Consider the following 21,375-nt stretch of genomic DNA (forward strand, 5'->3'; position numbering starts at 1 on the left):
AATTACAATCGGGTTGAATAACTACAATTGTTTGATTACAGCTATAGTAGACTCTAGGTTACAATGTTGCGGGGTTATCCAAAATTCCAAAGGCTCCGGTGTTCTTTTCATCTCCGACATATATATGTCGGGTTTACATTAGAATTAGGGTTAGGGGCGTAAAGCGAATCTTCGTTTGGATTACACGTCGTCGTTATGCAATAGAGAAGACATTGGCTAGTGCAAATACGATTATTATAGAACCGGACAAGTAACCGTGGTAATTAGATACTCGAGAAACTAATGACAATGATCCTAGGTTCAATAACGAATTCGCGGACAGCGGGGCGGTAGTCGTACGCACTCGTAAAAATCTAAGTCGGATTCTGTGTTAATATTCGCTGACCGTAAGGAGTTAATCCTTTTTTTGTCGATGAGACCGCAAGAGAGAATGACTTTCCGTCCCGGTGATACCCCAGAGGAAAACTATGACGGGGTGTGTCTAAGGACACGAGATCATCGGATTCGTCGGGGACATCCTACGTTCGGAAAGTAAGGGAAATTAACGTTGCTGCTAATTGGCCAATCTCCATATCGGTAGTTAGAAAAGGATGCTAGCTGCCCTTGAGGGAGGGTTGCTAGTGGGAGACGTCGTTCGTGGAAAATAGGTCTCTCCTGTCTTCCCGTAACTGGGACAAAGACAGTGTATCTGTTGAAGGATTTTAGGTAACTAGATATTAGTGTTTATGACGGTCCTCGGGCTAGCCGATCACGTACTATGGAGACGCGTCGACATCTGGTAAACATCCTGCCCGGAGAATAGGATCTGCGGATGGCAAGCTACGGGACAGAAACCGTTGGAATGTTTACTGCTACGTGCCGCTACAAATCTTTCTTTTAAGGAGAGCTATAGGATTACTCAATGCCTTTGTTAGATGGAGAGTTCGTCCCGTTGACCGCGGCCACGTTCGGCGACTAATTGTCGCCTTGAGCCCAAGCTCATTGTCACAAGTCTCAAACAAATACAATTGGTTAGAATGACGGCAAATCGTTTAGTTACAACTGTAGATTTTAATTACAACGTTTTTATGGATTTTCCCGAGGTTTCAGAGGGAAGGCACCGGTGTCCTCTTATCTCCGACATGGCCATCCTGACTATCACACGTCCTCGGGTGTAGTTAAAATATTGGGTATTCCTTACATTAAATTTGGTACAATCAACATTAGTTACAACTTAATCAAATGTCAAATAAACCAAGGGTCCAGTTCGACAACAGGATTTTGCTCGAAGTTTCGGTAACAAAAATAAAGGGACAGAATTATTAACATTATGATTCGTATTCGAAATATTAGTTGCATCCTGTGGTTTATCAGTCGGGTCGTAGTGGCGTGACGGACTATTTGCGATTTGCACCCAGATGAATCTTGATTTTGTAGATCGCACGACCGCACAGAGTTACACTGGTGTTGCGTGCGAACATACGACCGATTGAGGTTCGTAACATTGCAGCTGGCTGTGCGTGCGAGTACACGACCGCTTCAGCTTCATGGCGTTGCCGCTGGTGGTGCATGTGAATACACGACCGCTTCAGCTTCCTGGCGTTGCCGCTGGTGGTGCATGTGAATACACGACCGCTTCAGCTTCCTGGCGTTGCCGCTGGTGGTGCATGTGAATACACGACCGCTTCAGCTTCCTGGCGTTGCGCTAATGACCCTCGGGGGTCGGGGTACTCATATCGCTCGGGTCACTGTTCTCGCCACCACTAACAACGTCCAAATCCGCAGGAATGCGACTATCTGGCATCCTCCTCAACCTGTCGTGACTATACTTGTAAGAGCGTTTGCCGTCTAACGGTTTTAGAATATATTGGTCCCCCTCCAAAATCTCTGCTATCCTAAATGGACCCTTAAATTTCGGATCTAGTTTACATTGGTTTCTCTCTTCAATTTTCCGTAGCACAAAATCACCGAGGTTGAACCTAACCACTTTCGCCTTGGTTTTATCAAATCTAACCTTGTCGTACTTGACACTAGCCTCTATATTTTTTTTTTTTTTTTTTTTTTTATGGCTTGGCGCCTTACATCGGAGATATCTTTTGTCTTTTCCTCTATATTATCGGGTAGCATCAAGCCGTATGGCCTTGCTGCTTTACCGATCAGCAGTTCTAACGGGCTTGATTTCGTTACACGGTTGGTGGTGCAATTTAAAGCCAATTGTATTTCCCCGATCGCGTCTTGTCAAGACCGCCCGGTCGTTTCTACCGTTGTGAACATATTTTTTAGCGTACTCATAGTATGCTCTACCTGTCCATTGGCCCTACTAGCACCGGTTGCTATTAGGTGGAGTTTAATGTTCCTATCTTGGCAAAAATCTCGGAACTATTTACCCGTTAAGACACCTCTCTTGACCCGTTATCATGCGGCAAGGACTGCCGAATAAAAATATAGTACTTAAGTGCTTTAGCGGTACTAAGGGAAATCTACTTTACGAGTATGATGCAGATATGCGAATTTAGTGAAGACGTCGGCCAAAACAATGACATATCCTTTCGAACCACTTTTAGGGCTTAGTTTGCCCGTTATGTCCACGTGAACTGTATGCCAAGGTATGCTGGTCTTAGGTATAGGATGTAATTCAGCTTGTATTTTACCTGAACTGGCCTTCGAAACTTGACAAGCGTGACAGTTCTCTACGAATTTGCGAACATACTCCGCCATTCCTTTGAACCAGTAACCCTCGCACAGTTTCTCAAGCGTTTTATCCCAACCTAAGTGCATAATTGACTGTTGCACATGGTCAATAGCAGACCATCTAAAACCTCCGGGGACAATGGACAAGCAGAGAGTTCTGCCTTTTCTCTGTATATTGCGATGAGGGGTACCGGACCGTAATTCATACGTGTAATATCGTGATATAATGTATTTACAAGGAATGGATGATACAGATGTTAATCGGACAGAAAAAGACGATTGTTGTTCAACCTGAACTATTCATACCAAACGTACAGAAAACAGCACAACTAAATAACGACCCGACTTTCACAAAAATGCAATCAACACTCTCTCGGCAACGCCACTCGCAAACTCTGTTTCTCGACTCGCACTCTGCTCCTCGACTGACTCTCTGGCCGTTGTCGCATTCTATTGTCTTTTCTAGGCACACGTGTTCTGCAGACGCTCGTAGCCAGGGTCACGTAGGTCTTTTCTACGAAACTATGCACTTGAAAAGACCGATGACACATTGATGGACCCGACGGCGCCTCGGCTCTCACGACATTGTTCATGGTTCGCCCGATATCTCTTAGGCTTTTCGTCCACGATACTATACTCGGCCATCCTGCAATAACATCTGCCCTCAGATGTTGCCTTCTATCTCGCTGTCATCAGATGCGTCACTTTCGGCGTTTATGACCCAAGGTTTCATGAAATCGAGGTGTGCGCGGGTCCTTCCTTCGCTACTGCTTCGCACGCTTTCTTCTTTTCTTGTAATTCCGCAGGTTCCCTTCTAGCTTACCTATGTTTCGTTCGGTTAGGATGCAGTCAAGGCAGTTAGATACCACGTGTTCGACCTTTTCGCGTAACCCCTTGAACCAGAAGTCCTTCTTGACCATAGCTTCTGTTTTGGTAACCCCGAAATGCCCCCGCTCGTGCGCTTGCCTGACTACTTGAGCCCGCATCGCCTTCGGTACTACTATTAGCACATCGTCCTTACACTCCTTATACAAAATATTGTCTCTTATTACATACCCATCGGCCTGACTGCACGTTGCGGCGTCCAAAATCCTACGGACTTCAATGTCCTTGTTCTGTGCCCCTCTCAACCGTGCAATCAGCCCGTCTTCACTCTCCGTTACATACATAGTGCTCGGCAGGGGGTTCCTACTCGGAGCATCTACATGCTGCATACTTTTCCCCGGCCGATGACACACCTGATACTTAAACTCGCCTAGTAACAAGGACCATCTAGCCACACGTACACACAAATCTTTCTTTCCAACTACAACTATGGGACTTGCATATTCTGAGTTTGACGGTTTTATTATGCCTTCATTTGTCCATAATTCCATCAACTCGTCCACCTCTTTTTTCTCCGAAGGCGCCAATCTTCGCGGCCTTCGAACCACAGGTTTGTCACTCTTTAAAACGATTTTTGCCGTTATCCCAACGTCCCGCTTTTTCTCCGGCCTATACCCCCTAATGATATCGCGAATCGCTTCACGATAATGCGGTTCCTGTACGTGTGTTAGGTCTGTTTCGTCAGTCTGTTCTACCACGTTAATTCTAAACACATCTGGCACGTCTTTGTTAGTCTGTTCGTCAAGCCGCAAGAAAGTCACTTCGCCTCGTTTAACCCGTAACTCTACCTAATCCAGAAAATCAGTTCCTAACAACAGGCCGTGCATCGTCAATATTTTGTTTGAAACAACGTGTAAAGTGATTGGCAGTTTATACCCATCAACCATCATTACCTTGGTGAATTCACCCCAGGTCTCATTGCCAGCGGAACTAAGACCGTCGAACTTAAGCTTGCATTTACCTAGCGGTGGTGACCCTAACCTCGCATACTCGTCTGATCGAATGAACGTGAGGTCACTACCCGTATCCACTAATGCCACAAACCTACAATCATCTATCGCCACTTCCTTCATATACTTCCCCTTTTCGGATCTTGACACTACGCAAGTCTCTTTCGGTCGTGCCGTACACCTCGCTGCAATATGTCTAAATCCGCTGCACTCGAAACACCTAACACCTTCTCCCCTCTCCGGACACTTAACCCTTAGATGATCCTCACTACCGCAAATGAAGCATCTTCTTTTCTTCATTGCATCTACAGATTGACTGGGCTTCCCGTCCTTCTGGGTTTTAGCCGGCTTCGCAATCGACTTTACTCTGCGATTCTTCTGCTCTTCGTACATCACTAACCTCTTCCTCAACTCTTTGATTAACGTAGCGCCGTACAATATAGCCTTATTGTTCTCGTCGTCTATTATTCCATCCACTATGTATTCCACCTTTGCTTCCTCCTCTATGTCCACATGGCTGGCTATTTCGAGCATGCGGTACATGTAAGCCAAACATGCTTCATCACTCTCCTTTTTTGTTTCTTCAAGTTTCTGATGTACTTGCCCACTGTTGACTTTCCTCGAAAATTCTTTCACTAGCCCCCTCTTCAACTCATGCCAAGTCCTGGCATGACACTCGAAGCTCGCAAATATTTTCGCTGATCCCTTCAGCAGCTTCCTCGCGTAGACTGCCTTCTGCCCATCCGACCACATGCACGTATCAGCGACTTCCTCGAACGACTCGAACCATCGTTCGACATTTTCATCTCTGTTGCCACTAAACGACTCTAATGCATCTTCGACGTCTCTAAAACTCAGTGTCGAACCAACACATGCCCTTCGACAATATTCATCACGGTCCTGATACACCCTTCGCGTACCTCTCTTGTATCCTCTTGCGTTTTTTTTTGTCATCTTCATCCTCACTTTCGTCGTCGCTTTCTTCTTCCGACGATATGTCATTACCATCCATGGCCGCTTGTAGCCATGCGCGTAATTCTACTTTTCTTCCCGTCGTTTTTAAACCCAAACTAGCGAGGCGCTCCTTCAACTCCTTCGTATTCATTTTCTCAAAATTTTCATCTTCGTTACAATCACGCTCAGCTCTCTGTACGTTTCCTAAATCTCGTTGACCGGTTAGCTCTTCACCGCCCGTCGATCCCTTAGGATACGATTGTCCAGCCCTACATGCCCGATTCAGCCTTGCAATCAACACTGACCTCGCACCAGATATAGGGAGGTTCATTCGCGCGAGCTTACTCCTCAGCTCCTCCAGCGTCGAACCCTCTTCACCCGACAATCGTTCGTCCCCAACGTTTGCCATTTTTCACACTACACAAACTTAAACAGTCAACGATATCGTCTTTTATCGCACCGCGTACCGGTAAATTCACAACTAGCTCGAATAGCTCTGTTAAACCGTTTCGTTTTCTGTCTTGTCCAATCCCGGACGAGCCCCCAAAAATGTAATATCGTGATATAATGTATTTACAAGGAATGGATGATACAGATGTTAATCGGACAGAAAAAGACGATTGTTGTTCAACCTGAACTATTCATACCAAACGTACATAAAACAGCACAACTAAATAACGACCCGACTTTCACAAAAATGCAATCAACACTCTCTCGGCAACGCCACTCGCAAACTCTGTTTCTCGACTCGCACTCTGCTCCTCGACTAACTCTCTGGCCGTTGTCGCATTCTATTGTCTTTTCTAGGCACACGTGTTCTGCAGACGCTCGTAGCCAGGGTCACGTAGGTCTTTTCTACGAAACTATGCACTTGAAAAGACCGATGACACATTGATGGACCCGACGGCGCCTCGGCTCTCACGACATTGTTCATGATTCGCCCGATATCTCTTAGGCTTTTCGTCCACGATACTACATACGTATTCGCGATATCTCCCGTGAGCTCCTCGTTCTGCAATTTATTGACGATCCCAGAAATTTGGAAGTCGCGACGTTATTCCACTAATAGCCAGTCTTCGGAGATTTCGGTCAGATTGATTTCCTTCTCTACGACTTCGTTGATCGTAAGGTGATCCAAGTCTACGGGATTTCGCGAGACAAAATTTACGTGGGCCATTCGTTTACCCTCCCGGTACAGAATGTCAAAAGTAAAAGTTTGTAAGTAAGCCCACCACCTGTAAACCCTGTCATTTAAATTTACCTTACTACTGGATGCCTTCAAAGGGTTACAATCGGAGACGACAAGAAATTCTCGTCCGTGGAGATAATGATGGAAATGCTTGACGGCGTTCACAACTGCTAACCTTTCTAGTTCGTAAGAATGATACGTAGATTCCGCAGGGCTACTTCGTATACTGTAATATTCTATTACTCTATTTTTACCTTCAATCTTGTGCATTAAAATAACCTCATATTCATCCGAACTAGCGTCTATATAAAGTTCTATCGGAAGTAAGCGCATACAAGGGTTTCATTACCCGTGAAAATTTAGGGACGAATTTTCGGAAATAAAAGGCTAAACCTATGAACTGCCTAAGCTGTGTGACGGTCGTTGACGCAGGTAAAGAACTCAAGGCGTGCATTATACCCGGGTTGGGACAAACTTCTAGGTCGTAAATTACATATTCCAAATAGAGTACCGATGCCTTTAGAAAAGAACATTATGCAAAGTTAAAGGAGAATCCGGCTTTTACAAGGGTATCTAGTACGGTGTGCAATCCTGTTAGGGCTTGATCTATCGCGTCGGCAATAATTAGGACATCGTCCAAATAGACGTCAACGTACGAATGGCACGTCGGCTGTTATACGTGTTTTCAAAGGAATCTCAAGAATGATCTCTCGTTTTGTTTGTTCGCAACATCGAAGTCAGCAGCCGCTGCTGAATACAATGAAGGAAAGTGTAGTACAGATCACTTCGACCAAATGATTTCTTATGTCACCACAATTAAAAAGGGTCAAATGCTACAGAAGACTTGGCATGCCACTACTCCTGAGGATTTCCGTAGCAAACGCTTTGATGGTTTACAAAATGGTAGCAAGGAAGAACATAAATATTAGAATATTTAGACAAATATGAGTTGCAAAAATTATTAGGGTTGTCCGAAAATATAAGAATCCTCATTTTCGACGGAGTCAGCATAGTATCGCCGTCCCGAAAATGACTTCCGGAAGAAACATTAAACGCGCACGCACTTATGTTATGCAAATAAAGGACATCGAATGGATCGAACAAAGGCACAAAAGAATTCGAAGAAAACAACAACTTATTATCCAAATTGATCATCGAGGGTAATCAAGGCTGTATACTTCCTAGAATTAGGATGAATAGGGGTTTGGAGAAACCCACCGGCCATGTCCAGAATAATAAAATATCTCGCTTTTGCAATCTCGCGACTTGATCCGCAATGAGGGGTAAAGGATACCGATCCGCGACCGTATATTTATTTAGTTCTCGAAAATCTACCTATCATCTATCTGAACCATTGTTCGTCTTCACGAGTAACGAGGGCTCGCGAACGGTGAATTACTAGGCTTTATGATTTTTGGCTGTAATTAAATCGCTTGTTCTCTCACGTACTATCCTACGCTCGCGAAGTCTATTAGGACTCCTTGTACGGCGATGTTAGGATCAGTTAATTGTACTTCTAACTGGCCTGTATTTTTTTTTTGTACGAGTACGTAGGGAACCCGTAACGGATGAATCTCTGAATTTTCGAAAAGAAAGATTAATCTACCTTTATCACTACCACGTACCTCATTGTCAACTTCATTAACATCGATCTCGTTTTCGGCAGTTTTATTACAGGCATTAATTATTTTGTTTTGCACATAGCGAGGCTATTTTGTGTAATATTACGTCAAAATCTTGGCTTAAAATTGAACGAGCAATCGCGATATTGTATTGTTAAATAACTATCAGCGAGAACGTGAAAAGTTCATCTCTACCCGCCGACACCTGCAACGGATAAGATTTGAGCGATACGTTTAGTACCAATATTTCTTATTCCTTGCATTACTACTATATCAATCGTTCTTTTGCCAGAAATTCTCAAGACTACGGATTCTTTAATTAGCGAACACTCGGCTCCGAGATCGGGGTAAAATGGAAAGGACTCACCCGGAAGGCTTGATCTACCACTTGGCGCCTCCACTACGTAGAAGTCGATTCGACACTCGGTATTGAAATTATATTCAGGGCACTGCTTTGTAAAGGATTTTCCTCCATAATCAGATTGGTAGCTGCGCACCATGCAGCGGAGTCGAAAAATTGTTAGGTTCCACACTCGATTTTTGCACTAGCGACGGAATTAACTCACGCACGATGGTCGTAAGGTCTTGCACTGTTACAACCGGCACTGATCCCACTTCTGATGTCGGGTTTACATTAGAATTAGGGTTAGGGTCGTAAAGCGAATCTTCGTTTGGATTACACGTCGTCGTTATGCAATAGAGAAGACATTGGCTAGTGCAAATACGATTACCATAGAACCGGACAAGTAACCGTGGTAATTAGATACTCGAGAAACTAATGACAATGATCCTAGGTTCAATAACGAATCCGCGGACAACGGGACGGTAGTCGTACGCACTCGCAAAAATCTAAGTCGGATTCTGTGTTAATATTCGCTGACCGTAAGGAGTTAATCCTTTTTTTGTCGATGAGACCGCAAGAGAGAATGACTTTCCGTCCCGGTGATACCCCAGAGGAAAACTATGACGGGGTGTGTCTAAGGACACGAGATCATCGGATTCGTCGGGGACATCCTACGTTCGGAAAGTAAGGGAAGTTAACGTTGCTGCTAATTGGCCAATCTCCATATCGGTAGTTAGAAAAGGATGCTAGCTGCCCTTGAGGGAGGGTTGCTAGTGGGAGACGTCGTTCGTGGAAAATAGGTCTCTCCTGTCATCCCGTAACTGGGACAAAGACTGTGTATCTGTTGAAGGATTTTAGGTAACTAGATATTCGTGTTTATGTCGGTCCTCGGGCTAGCCGATCACGTACTGTGGAGACGCGTCGACATCTGGTAAACATCCTGCCCGGAGAATAGGATCTGCGTGCGGCAAGCTACGGGACAGAAACCGTTGGAATGTTTACTGCCACGTGCCGCTACAAATCTTTCTTTTAAGGAGAGCTATAGGATTACTCAATGCCTTTGTTAGATGGAGAGTTCGTCCCGTTGACCGCGGCTACGTTAGGCTACTAGCTGTCGCCTCTAGCCCAAGCTCATTATCACAACTCTCGAACAATTTCACAACCGGATTGAATAACTACAATTATTTAATTACAGCTATAGTAGACTCTAGATTACAATGTTGCGGGATTATCCAAAATTCCAAAGGCTCCGGTGTTCTTCCATCTCTCACATATATATTGCGGTTTTCTGTTTTTTCGTTACGGCACGTGCGGAGCGCGGGACGTGACAGATGATATCGCTCATTTTGACGGAAACTAATCGTCATTTCCTTCCCGTTTGAGATATTTCGACGTTAAAGCGCGCTTTTCACTCCATTTTACGCACCGAATGTAATGCACGCCCGTTTCGGCGTCAAAACAAGCCCCGCAGCTCGCAAATCTCAATCTTTTACTCGATTTTGAAGAAAACAAAGTGTTATTTCGTTCCTATTTGAGATATTTCGACGTTCAAACGCTCCTTTTTCTCCATTTTACACGCCGAATGGATCAGCGTAGACGACCCATACCTGAGGCACGGGTCAGACAGGAGTCGGTGGCGTCGGCACGCACCACCTTCACCCATCACCACGCAGTTCCCATCGCTCCTTCGGGAGCAGCAGGGTGGTGAGTGGTGGGTGGTGCAGTCGAAGAAAAAGAAGAGAAGGAAGAAGAAAGCCACTAGAATTGCGGCGGAAAGCCAGGTCTACATGGTTCCGCCTACAAAAGGTGCACAGCCTGGGAGAAGGGCAAATTACACCTCGAAACCGAAGGCCGCCGCATCGACAGGGACTTCAACGAAAGCCCCCTAATAAGTTCCAACACCAAGAAAGGCCGTGCTCCCTCGCTTACCGTCATCATCAGGGGTTACTTTGACCCTGAGAGGGGGGGCTAAGACATCGTACGCGGTAGTGATAAAGGCGGTTAGAGGAAAAATCCATGGCATGGTAAGGCCATGACTGGTGCTATTATTGTAGTGATCCCCTGCGACAGTGTCCGGAAAAAGGCGTCCACGCTCGTGTCACGTAAACTTAAGGGTAGGTCAACTACTGTGTTTATTTTCTAGCACATTGCTCGGAGAGGTGTTTACAGGTCGAGGGTTTTGTCTATCTCTCCTAGGTGTTCTCGTCTCATTACGGAGAAAAGCTCGGTGTGGGTGTGCCCTTTTTAATTAACAACGCGGATTCGCTGTTCGCACCTTCCGTTAGGAAAAGTGAGGGTAACGATCCACGATGCCAATTGGTTATAGGTCATGTTAATAATATTGTTTATGGGAAAAATCAGCTTTTTCGTTAGTCAAGTATTGGGGTTTTCCCATTAGGTAACTACCTGCTTTCCCCGTAATTAGTAAGGACGTATAACAACCTAAGGGCTGTTTCAAGGACCATCCATAAACAGATAACACAAAAATAATAAACTAAAAGTTTAAGTTTATGGTGGATCCCTGGGGCAATTGAGGGTACGCTGTGGCCTTTGATATAAATTGACGTTACACTCGGTACGCATCTTGCACAGATCTTGGACCCGGCCACGGTCGAGGTCGCGGCTCCAGTCAGGATGGCGGAGCTGCGTGTGGTCGGGTTTGACGTGTCCGTAGATAAGGAAGAGCTGCGGGTCGCCCTGGCGCTGGCCGCGGGATGTGGTATTGTGGAGGTCAAGTCGGGGAGATCAGCACCTGCAGAAGCGGCCTTAGCTTGGCCTGGGTGCGTTGCCCATTGGCCGGGGCGTGCAAGCTTTCCCAGGCAAGAATGATCGCCCTGGGCTGGTCCACTGGAAGAGACGAAGCCATCGGGATGAGGCCCTTGCAGTGCTTCAAATGTTTGGAGCTTGGACATGTCAGGGCGACGTGCGTGCCCACGGTGAATCGGTCACACCCGTGTTACAAGTGTGGCGAATCCGGCCACCGTGCCAGAGGCTGCTCTTCCTCGACACACAAGTGCCCCTTGTGTGAATCTCTAGGTGCACCTGCTGCCCACCGTATGGGCGGGGCGGCGTGCAGACCCCCCAAGACAAGGAAGAACGGGCGAGAACTCGCCGGGGCTGTAAGGCAGGGTGACAACGCGGCTAGCCAGCATCTAGTCGGAGGAAGCACTGCCAAAGCGGTAGATGGCTGGGAGGAGGCTATGGATTTAGTACAATAAGTTCTACCGCATCCTCCAGACAAATTTAGGCCGATCGAGGCGGTCCGCGAGGATTTCCCTTAAAAAAAAAAAGGAAAGATAATTGCAATTAGTTGCAAAATTTTGATTTATTTTTCATTTCTCATGGCTGATTTCTATTAATGCTTAATATTCTTGTTACAATACAATAATGTATTATATTATGTTAATTATTATTTATTATTTTATCGTTAGTTCATCAACCATGAATAGATAATGATTTAATAGTTAATTGTAACTAGTTGCAAAGTTTTAATTTATGGTTTGTTTCTCCTGGTTAATTTCTATTAATTTCTAATATCCCTGTTACCATATAATAATGATGTATTATATTGTACTAATTATTATTTATTTTTTCCTCGTTACTATCTTCCATTTGTAATATCATCTTATTAAATATTTATTTCTTCATCGAAAATATAACTTATTTTGCAACGTATAAAAGTTACTACATGCACGTGTTGATCAGCATTACTTTCAAAATGGCCGCTAGAAAATGTCCTTAGTATATAGTGACTTTTATTATTACCGAATTAATTATTTATCTGTTAATTAATTGTAACTTTATTTTAGTAGATGACGTATAATTGAAGTGGGAATAATATTATTTTGTATTTATTTTAGTGTATATAATCATTGTATGTATTTATTGTATGTATGTATTGTATGTAAAAGTTACTTCGCGCTCGTGTCACGACCGGCATACTTCAAATCCGATGGACTGACGATAGAGATAAAGATGTGGCGGCACTCGGCGACAATGTATATCGCTGAAGTGCCTAATGAACCATCAACATCCCAACGGTCCTTCCACCGAAGGGTCTAGAAGAAAGAGCACGTGGCAACGATCGCGGACGCCTAGCAAATGCATGGACGGCGGGGATGTTGAGGAGGGATCCGATCGAAAGTAAAAACATAAGAGTCAGTTTTAGAAAGTCACGCCTAGAGTTCGGAAGTTGATTGTAAAGTGTATTGTTGTTAGAAAAAAATAAAGTTTTCTTTTTTTATTTTTCACCTCAAATTTCTTTTTTCTATTTTGTTATTTTACGTGACACTCGTGACGATCAGCATTACTTCCAAAATGGCCGCTTTGAATATTTCCAGTGTGTTGTAGTTTTTCATTCAATGCAGGAATGATTATTTATCTGTTACATATTTTTAACTCTATTTTAGTGGAATTGAAAATTGAAATGACAATAATATTGTTTTTGTGTTCATTATAATATGTGTATATACTGTGTGTTATTTTAATGTAATAGCATGTGGATTGTATTGCTGTTGACATCTATAAATTATTATTAGCACTGCTTCACTGCTTGGTTATGAGTGTTTTATATTTATATAGCTTTTGTTTAATTGGTTTAATTTAATATGTGCATAGTGTATTGTGTCACCAATCACTATTGTGTAGTATAACCTTATTTCTTTACACCAGATTTAATATTATATTATAATAGGTCAATACAATATAATAATCCCTTATTTTAATCTTGTTGTCGTTGATATTCTGTTAACCTGTCTCGATTAATTTCTAACCTATTTCTATATTTATTGGCTGTTTCTATTTCCTTCTTATTAGTTTGTCGTTACTTCGTACTTGTGATTTGCTGTTATTTCATAATTGTATGGTATAATTTTTGGAGCTAATCCATATATTATTAGATAGAGCTTGTTAATTGAATTATTGTTATTTATAGGTTCTCCAATTCTATTTTTTTTTCTGAACACTGCGTCACTTGCTTGGAACATCTATACGGTACGTGTTTTGCATTGTCTGGTTCTTCGTTACACTCTCAACACTTATTATAAGTACATTTATTTATCCTACAGCTGTAAGTATTAAAATTGCCATTTAATTTGTTTAATTTAATATGTTTACAGTGTATTGTGTCAACGACTACTATTGTGTATTATAATATTCTATATATCAAATTTAGTATAATAATATTATATAGGTTAATGTAATATATTATCCTCTTATTTCAGTCGTTTATGCTGTTGATATTAGGTTAACCTATCTTGATTTATTTCTAACCTCTTTCTATACTTATTGGCCAATTTTGTTTTCTTATTAATTGGTTGTTACTACATAATACAGTTTGAAGCTAGTCCATATCTTATTAGTTAAAACTTTGTTCACTACATTATTACTGCTTATAGGTTTTCCAACTTTATTCTTCAAGTCTATACGCTGTGTCGCTCACATAGGATATTTACACAGTGCATGTTTGGCATCATCTGGTTCTTCGTTACATTGTCAACACTTATTATGACTACTTTTATTTATGTTAGATCTGTAAGTATAAAAAAAAAATGCCATATTTCGTAAGTATCCGCATAGTAAAATAGTTTGTCCTTTTTCTTGTTTGCAAAGACTATTGCGTCGACGTTGAGTTATTTTGTTATAATGTCACTAATTTCTTCTTGGTCTTTCAGTTTCCTATTGCCTTCTTTACTGTTCCAATAGTATCTACTTCAATACTCCGTACGTATTCACTTAAACTTGGTAGTATGCTTCTCATAACTGTGTCGGCTTTTGTGTATACCTTTTCGATGTGAGTAGTGAATTTCCTACTAATATCAATTTCTATTCCAAAGTATTTTATAACATTCTCTTTTTTATTTATTTTTTTTTCATTTATTTTCTCAGGTTATAACTGTCAATCTTAATATTTATTACCTTCGGTATTCTCGTACCTGTAAGTAAAGTGGTTTCAGTCTTTTTTCATTGGCCAACTGTAAGTCTGTTGTCGAACATCAATTATTGACTGTTATCATTGCTTCTTTTAGTTTAACTTTAAAAGTGTTATCAATATTTAACATTTTTTCTCTTTTTTTTATATTAAGGCAATTGAGGTTAATCTATCCATTTGTTTCAGCTGAGCGTCGTATACTATGTTCTACAAAAATGGACCCATAACCAACCCCTGTGGAATTCTTGCATATACATTTCTTTCTACAATAATTAATTGTGTACAAGCCTCTTTGATTTATAAGGTACTTTTCTCTTTTTAATCTCTTCCAATATCTTTGTTTATTTTATTGAATTAACGCATTTTATATTGAAATAGCGGCCAGAATACATAGTAATTTCCATTTTTTCTTTTAGGTTTCCGCTATCTTCATTATTCGACAAGCAGCGTTATACTATATACTACCATACTACGTTGCTTCCTGAAATCGTTCTGGCTATTGTCTCAGTTATGTTCTAGTTTTAAATTGTTCAAGTGTATTGCACGCGGAATCCCCTTCACTTCAATCTTGACGTTTTGATTCTGCAAAATTTCTAACACTTTATGCGGTCCTGTATATTGATCAGAAAATTTTCCTTTGCTAGGTTCCTTTAGTAGATATACCAGATCTCCTATTTTGAAATTTTGCGGGTTGATTCGTCTGTCGTAATATTCCTTTGATTTTAACTTGGATTTCATCAAATTTTCTCTTGGCATTGGCCCTTGGCACGGTGTTGATTTTATTGAACAGGTCTCTGAGATATTCCGCATTTGTTGGTTCTATATCCTCTTCGATTATCATTTCACCAGTGGGTTCTCTGGTCAAGTGCTCAAAAACTAATTCGTGCGGGGAGAATTTCGTTCCTTCGTGTACAGAGGTATTATAAGAAAACATGGCTAATTCCACCCATTTGTCTCAGTTTCTTGAATTTTCGATGTATAACTTGAGATATTCGGTTAACACGTGGTGAGATCTTTCAATTGAACCGTTGCTTTGTGAATGGTATGCCGACGTGGTGTAATTGTTTGATGCGAAATCTCTTTGCTACTTTCTTCATTAGCGAAGATGTAAAGTTCGGTCCCTGGTCGGTAAGAATGGCTCTCGGTGATCCGAATTGGCAAATGAATCGTTTTACGAAAACGTCCGCTATCTCAGCTGAAGAGATCCCTTCCATCGGAATCCCGATCGAATACTTTGTCAATAAATTTTGAATAGTTAATATATATTCATTTCCCTTTTGTGTCTTTGGCAATGAACCGATGATATCCGTACTAATTTTGTCGAAAGCTTTACCTGGTGTGTCTGTGAGCACCATCGGTTGCTTCGTCTTTATTTTTGTTAGTTTCTTTAACTGGCATTCTCTACAGGTTCTTACATATTCTTGAATCTCTTTCTTCATGTTTTCCCAGTAATAGTGTCCCGCTACGTATGATTCGTGTTTCTCTCGTATTATGTTGCTTCGCGCTTCCACTGGTGGGGTGATTACTTCCCCAGTGCAGATGATGATAGTTATGGTTTTTTCCATAAATACTTCCTTCAATTTCCTGATTGTGTGTTGCCAGGGTATTTCTTCCATATTTCCTTTGCTAATGCTAAAGGACATTAATTGTTTTTCGTTTACTACGTCCAGTAAGGATCTCAATGAATTTAATAAATTTTCTGGCATTATAGGAATATTTCGGTCTTCCTTTACGAGTAGGGGTACGATGTATTTTCCGGATTCTTGATTCAATCTTGCTCTTCCCAACATTAGATCTTCATAATGCGGCAGTTTCCCTGCTTCCTTCATTTTTAAAGCTCCTTTATCTATCGGAGCGCCCTGTATATCGACGAATATCACTTTATGATCATTCACTCTCGTAACTGAATCTCGTGTTTCCGAAATTTTTAGTTCTGCAAGTATCATAGATCTCGCGTCTTCTCCTCGTTGCCGTGTTGGTTCAGAGTCTGCCGTAGAAGGCTCTTCTTCACTTGTTGTTCCTATGTACTCTATTTCTTGATCGGCTACTTCCTTGCCTGTGTTTACATCGATTTCGATAATGCTTGGTCAAAATATTTTACGGATGTTTCTTCTATGGTGAGATGCTTTCGAGTAAAGGCTTTTCCTTGTTTTCTCGGATCATAGAACTGAGGCAAGACGCGTGGTTTAGCTTCAAATATGGGAGAGTCCTCGGTTGAGGTATCCAATTAAAATCTATTTAAATGTGGATATCGATCTGGCGAGTCTTCTTCTCGCTTCCTGATTGGCAGGCACACCCCTGGGTTTCTAGACGATGCATCTGCGTTTGCATTTCTTCGTCCTTCTTTGTATTGGATATCGAACTCGAAGTCTGATAATTTCAGTTTCCATTTCCAAATTCTCGACGTGGGATCCTTAATAGAATTCATCCATACTAACGATTTGTGGTCTGTTACTATAGTAAATTTCGTACCATACAGGTATGGTCTGAAATGCATCGCGCAGTAGACGATTGCTAGACATTCTTTTTCTATGGTAGAATAGTTTTGTTTTGCGGGGTTTAGTAGTCTAGAGGCATACGCGAATGGCTAGTCCTTCCCAATCGGTTCCTGACTCAATACTCCGCCTATTGCGTATCCTGATGCGTTTGTCGTGAGCTTGAAGGGTTTGGAAAAATCTGGATATTAGTCCGACTCTTGGTGATTCTTGGTCGATACTCCTTGTATTTTCTTTTCTTTTTGGTCTTGAAATTTTTTATCCTCTGCTTGTTTCTTCGCGTGGCTGCAGGATGGGTTTCCCATAGTATTTGATGGTTGTTTCTTTGGTTCTACAGCCAGCATTGCATTCATTCTGTTCCTCGCTGTAGGTACTGGTCTTCTTGTCGCCGCCTGCACTCTTGGGCGATTCGGAGCATGGTTCCTTTGAGGCTCGCCCCGTTCTCCCGAAGGACGTTTCCCGATTGTCCCGATGCATAGGGTACGATTATCCCCAGCGTCTACTTGGGCTTTGAATTTGTAACAATCTTTTACTAAATGCCCAGGTTTTTTGCAATAGTTATAGGTTATCGTATTTTGTCTCGGAGCGTTTGGGTGATTCTGCGATGGCGGTACAAATCTTCGATCCTGGTGGTTGTTCCCGATGTTGTTATTATTGTTCAGGAGACGAGCGTTGTTACGGTTGTAACTGTTCGGGGGTGTCGGACGTTGGTATCGCGTTCTGTTGTTTTCTCGTTTAAATTCTTGTGTTGCTTTCACGGCTTGGCGGTACGCGCCGTCTAGGGATTGGTATCCTGCTACTTTTACTCGCAAACACATCTCATTTGGGAACCCCTTAACAAAATCCTACCTTGTGTCCCAATCTATCGTATCTTGGACATCTTGGGATATCTCGCATCTTTCCCCATCCATTATCGCCAGCCTGAGATCTCTGACGCGGTCCATATAATCTAATATATCTTTTCCCCAGTCGTTGAAACACTGTTGCTAATTTACCTATATATTTGTTAACAGTTTTTCCTGGGCCGATCATATCTTTTAATTTATTCCCGAAATCGTTTAGACTTCCTACCTCGCTGTCTTCTACGGCGAGAAACGCGTGTCCGCGAAGCTTATTCATTAATAATTCTACCAACTGAGGCTCTTGATGCCTTGGAACCATATTTCGCGCTCACTCGCACTCCCTTAAAAATTTGAATACAGACGGTCGGTGTCCGTCGAACACTGGTACCGACTCGATCGCGCCTTTAACTTAATCGGTCAATCTCGTCTCTCGCGGTGTTATCGGCGATAATGCAGGTATCTCGGTTTCGTTTGTTGCCCTACTTGTACGCACGTCTTCTTCTAATTTAGCAAGTCTTAGGTTTATGTCGGTTAACACGCGAAAATTTTCATCCTATGTTTTCAATTTTTCTGACAATGTCAAGAGCGTATTCTCATTCACTGAGTCTCGTGCGGTCGCCATATTTTCTATTTATATTTTGTCGATAACCGTAAGAACTTTAAAAATATGGAGCGTATCCCACCGCTGGCACCAAAAAATTTTATATTGTTACGTTCTCAATGATTTGAAATCTAGATTCGAAATTTCCGATTGATACGGTAGTTGCTGTCACCAGAAATAGTCTAAGGACTATTTCAAAATATTTTTTTCTTTTCTTTTGTATTGTTATTATTAAGGGTGCTGATGTAACTTGCGGCTAGTAGGAGTTAACGGAATTGGCTCGCCAGAAGCGCAGCGCAATCTCGAGTTAATCTAAGCGTCGCAATCTGTAACAATTCGAATGAAATCTCAGACATGTTTCGCCTACTCGAAGCGCAGTCCTGCCTGAAGGATTCCAAATCGTTGTATTCTCTTGATCTTTATTCAATAACTTATATGCATATGGATAGCGTTAACTAGCGTTGACGTAACTGGCAAATAAGTTCCACGTTTCGGCTAACCTGCTATGTGCAGGAGTACCGGCACGGAGAGGATTAAAGTTGTTGAAATAAATAATCGTTTTCGATATACAAGGTTTATTTGATTCGAATGACTTATATTAATAATATGCTAAAGATTTGTTCGAATATTATCTGAATACAGACTTTATTTCTATGGCGAGTGTGGTACAACCGCAGATTTATCGGAGGGAAGGATATAAAATTAAAGCTCCTACCACGACTGTAGGTGTATGGTGGATCGCTCTTGGATATTTAATTCGTTGGTTGCTGGTATCTTGACAACTTATTTCGGCACAACGGTCGCCGCGATTAACACTTATAAAATTTTTACAAACTCGATTTCGACTAAGACCAACTGGTTGATTAGTAATTGGCAATTGATCGACGGGTTGATGGTATAACTCTTCGATTGACAAAATGACAACTCTAAACTCGACTCTGAATGAACTTCTTCAATTATACAATGACTTTAATTATACAAATGTAAAACTTGATTTGATTGTAAAGAAACACGGCAATAGACTGACAGCGTGACGGTGATGGTAAAGATAGTAACTTTGAAGATTAGACACTTGATAAACTTTTAATTGTACAATGTTAAACACGTGATTTGATTGTAAAGAAACACGACGATATACTGACAGCGTGACGGTGACGATAAAGATAGTAACCAACTCGCCTTATGTCACTACGCTTATTTATATCTAAGTCTACCATGGGATAATTGTCACGTGACAGATTGCTCCTATGGGAATCGCAACGCTACAGTCTAAGCTTCCCACCGATCCTATGTGAGAGGATGTTGCTGCTGCTATTATTTATCTTTTGCTGAAGTTTCGTCTGCGATGCTTCTAGAACCTTCTATGCTGATGCTGGTGGGAACGTTCAAGATACCTCCGGCACGTGTAACGACTTGTCCTTGCTGAAGATGCTTCTGGAACCTTCCATGCTGATGTTAGTGGGAGCGTCCAAGATACCTGCGGCGCGTGCGACGTCTTATCTTGGCCGCTGTTTCGTCTGTCCGGCTATCTTAATGATGCCATGTCTTAATCTCGTAGTTTCCGACCGACACTACGTGAGCAAATGTCCCCTGACCGTCGCGCAGAATGTCGTGGTGGGCGATCGCGCATGCAGCGCAGTGCGCGCCTGCGGTTGTCCCATTGATCCGCCGATTTCTTTATCGTGCAGCACGCGTTGTTCGTGCTCTTCAATAAAGTCTTCCTCCTCTGAGTATTTGTGTGTGAGCTTCGTTTACTATTGTTGAGGGTGGTGTGAAGTGGATAAGTTTCGCGTACGTTCGTTTTATACGCATTCCGGTTTTCTTGAATTATGAACACTGAGGCGACTATGTCTTTGGCATCTGATCCAGTTGTAGAAGTATGTAATTTTACATTCTGAATTTGTCTTTTGCTCGCTTTTTGGTAGATATTTATTTGTGTCCTCTTCTAGCGCAAGAAGAAGGAGAGGGAGAGAAAATTACGTAAGAGATACGTGAATGGTTCACGAAGACGATACAGATGACTGTGCGAAGATTCGCCTTCCTGAAGAGAAGTCCTGGATGATCATTTGCGTCATCATTCTTCTAGTCAGGGAAGAATTTCCCCTGTTGTACGTTCTTGGTGTATGGACAAGTTTCGCGAAATGTATCCTGACGTTCCATGTGTTGATTTTGATTTTGTTTGACAATAATATTTTGTTTATCTATATATCTACATGTGCATATGTGTGTTAATGCACTTGGGTGTATCCATATTTGTTAATTTGTTAGTTAGTAATGCAATTTTCATATATTTTATACTCCATAGTTGTAAATTTCGTATATTTTATATGTTCCATAGTATATATGTCGGGTTTACATTAGAATTAGGGTTAGGGGCGTGAAACGAATCTTCGTTTGGGTTACACGTTGTCGTTATGCAATAGAGAAGACATTGACTAGTGCAAATACGATTGTTATAGGCCTGGACAAGTAACCGTGGTAGTTAGGTACTCGAGAAACTAATGATAATGTTTCTAGGTTCAATAACGAATCCGCGGACAACGGGACAGTAGTCGTACGCATTCGCAAGAATCTAAGTCGGACGCGTAATATTCACCGGTCGTAAGGGGTTACTCTTTTCATCGATGAGATCGCGAGCGAGAATGAATTTCCCGTCCCGATGATGCCACAGAGGAAAACTATATTGGGGTGTGTCTAAGGACACGAGATCATCGGATTCGTCGAGAAAAGCCTTCGTTCAGAAAGTAAGGGAAATTTGCGTTGCTGCTAATTGGTCAATCTCCATATCGGTGGTTAGAAAAAGATGCTAGCCGCCTTCGAGGGAAAGTTGCTAGTGGGAGACGCCGCTCGTTGAAAAATAGGTCTCCCCTATCTTCCCGTAGTTGGGACAAAGAC

The 21,375-nt window shown here is 42.1% G+C and overlaps 1 protein-coding gene and 1 pseudogene across 5 annotated transcripts; one reads left to right on the forward strand and one right to left on the reverse strand.

Annotated features, from left to right (window-relative positions):
- Nucleotides 1-5,279: 5,279 nt before the first annotated feature.
- LOC143302419 (uncharacterized) lies at nucleotides 5,280-20,775 on the forward strand. 5 transcript variants are annotated; one of them, XM_076627606.1, is made up of 6 exons: nucleotides 5,280-12,756; nucleotides 13,547-13,605; nucleotides 14,010-14,145; nucleotides 14,286-14,846; nucleotides 14,959-20,357; nucleotides 20,430-20,775. In XM_076627606.1, the coding sequence occupies exon 1, from the start codon at nucleotides 11,328-11,330 to the stop codon at nucleotides 11,829-11,831; it is 504 nt and encodes a 167-aa protein (XP_076483721.1). In that variant the 5' UTR covers nucleotides 5,280-11,327; the 3' UTR covers nucleotides 11,832-12,756; nucleotides 13,547-13,605; nucleotides 14,010-14,145; nucleotides 14,286-14,846; nucleotides 14,959-20,357; nucleotides 20,430-20,775. The 5 variants fall into 4 exon arrangements, with proteins under 5 accessions (XP_076483723.1, XP_076483721.1, XP_076483722.1 ...); XM_076627608.1 differs by having other exon boundaries at nucleotides 13,547-13,681; XM_076627609.1 differs by lacking the exon at nucleotides 5,280-12,756 and adding an exon at nucleotides 12,764-12,952 and having other exon boundaries at nucleotides 13,547-13,681.
- LOC143305031 (uncharacterized) lies at nucleotides 17,226-18,205 on the reverse strand (annotated as a pseudogene).
- Nucleotides 20,776-21,375: the final 600 nt, after the last annotated feature.

Source organism: Bombus vancouverensis, unplaced genomic scaffold, assembly GCF_051014615.1.
Source record: "Bombus vancouverensis nearcticus unplaced genomic scaffold, iyBomVanc1_principal scaffold0076, whole genome shotgun sequence".
Taxonomy (NCBI): domain Eukaryota; kingdom Metazoa; phylum Arthropoda; class Insecta; order Hymenoptera; family Apidae; genus Bombus; species Bombus vancouverensis.

Excerpts from the sequence above, each read along its gene's own strand:
- LOC143302419 (XM_076627605.1), top strand. The coding sequence starts at position 11,328 with ATGTGGTATTGTGGAGGTCAAGTCGGGGAGATCAGCACCTGCAGAAGC.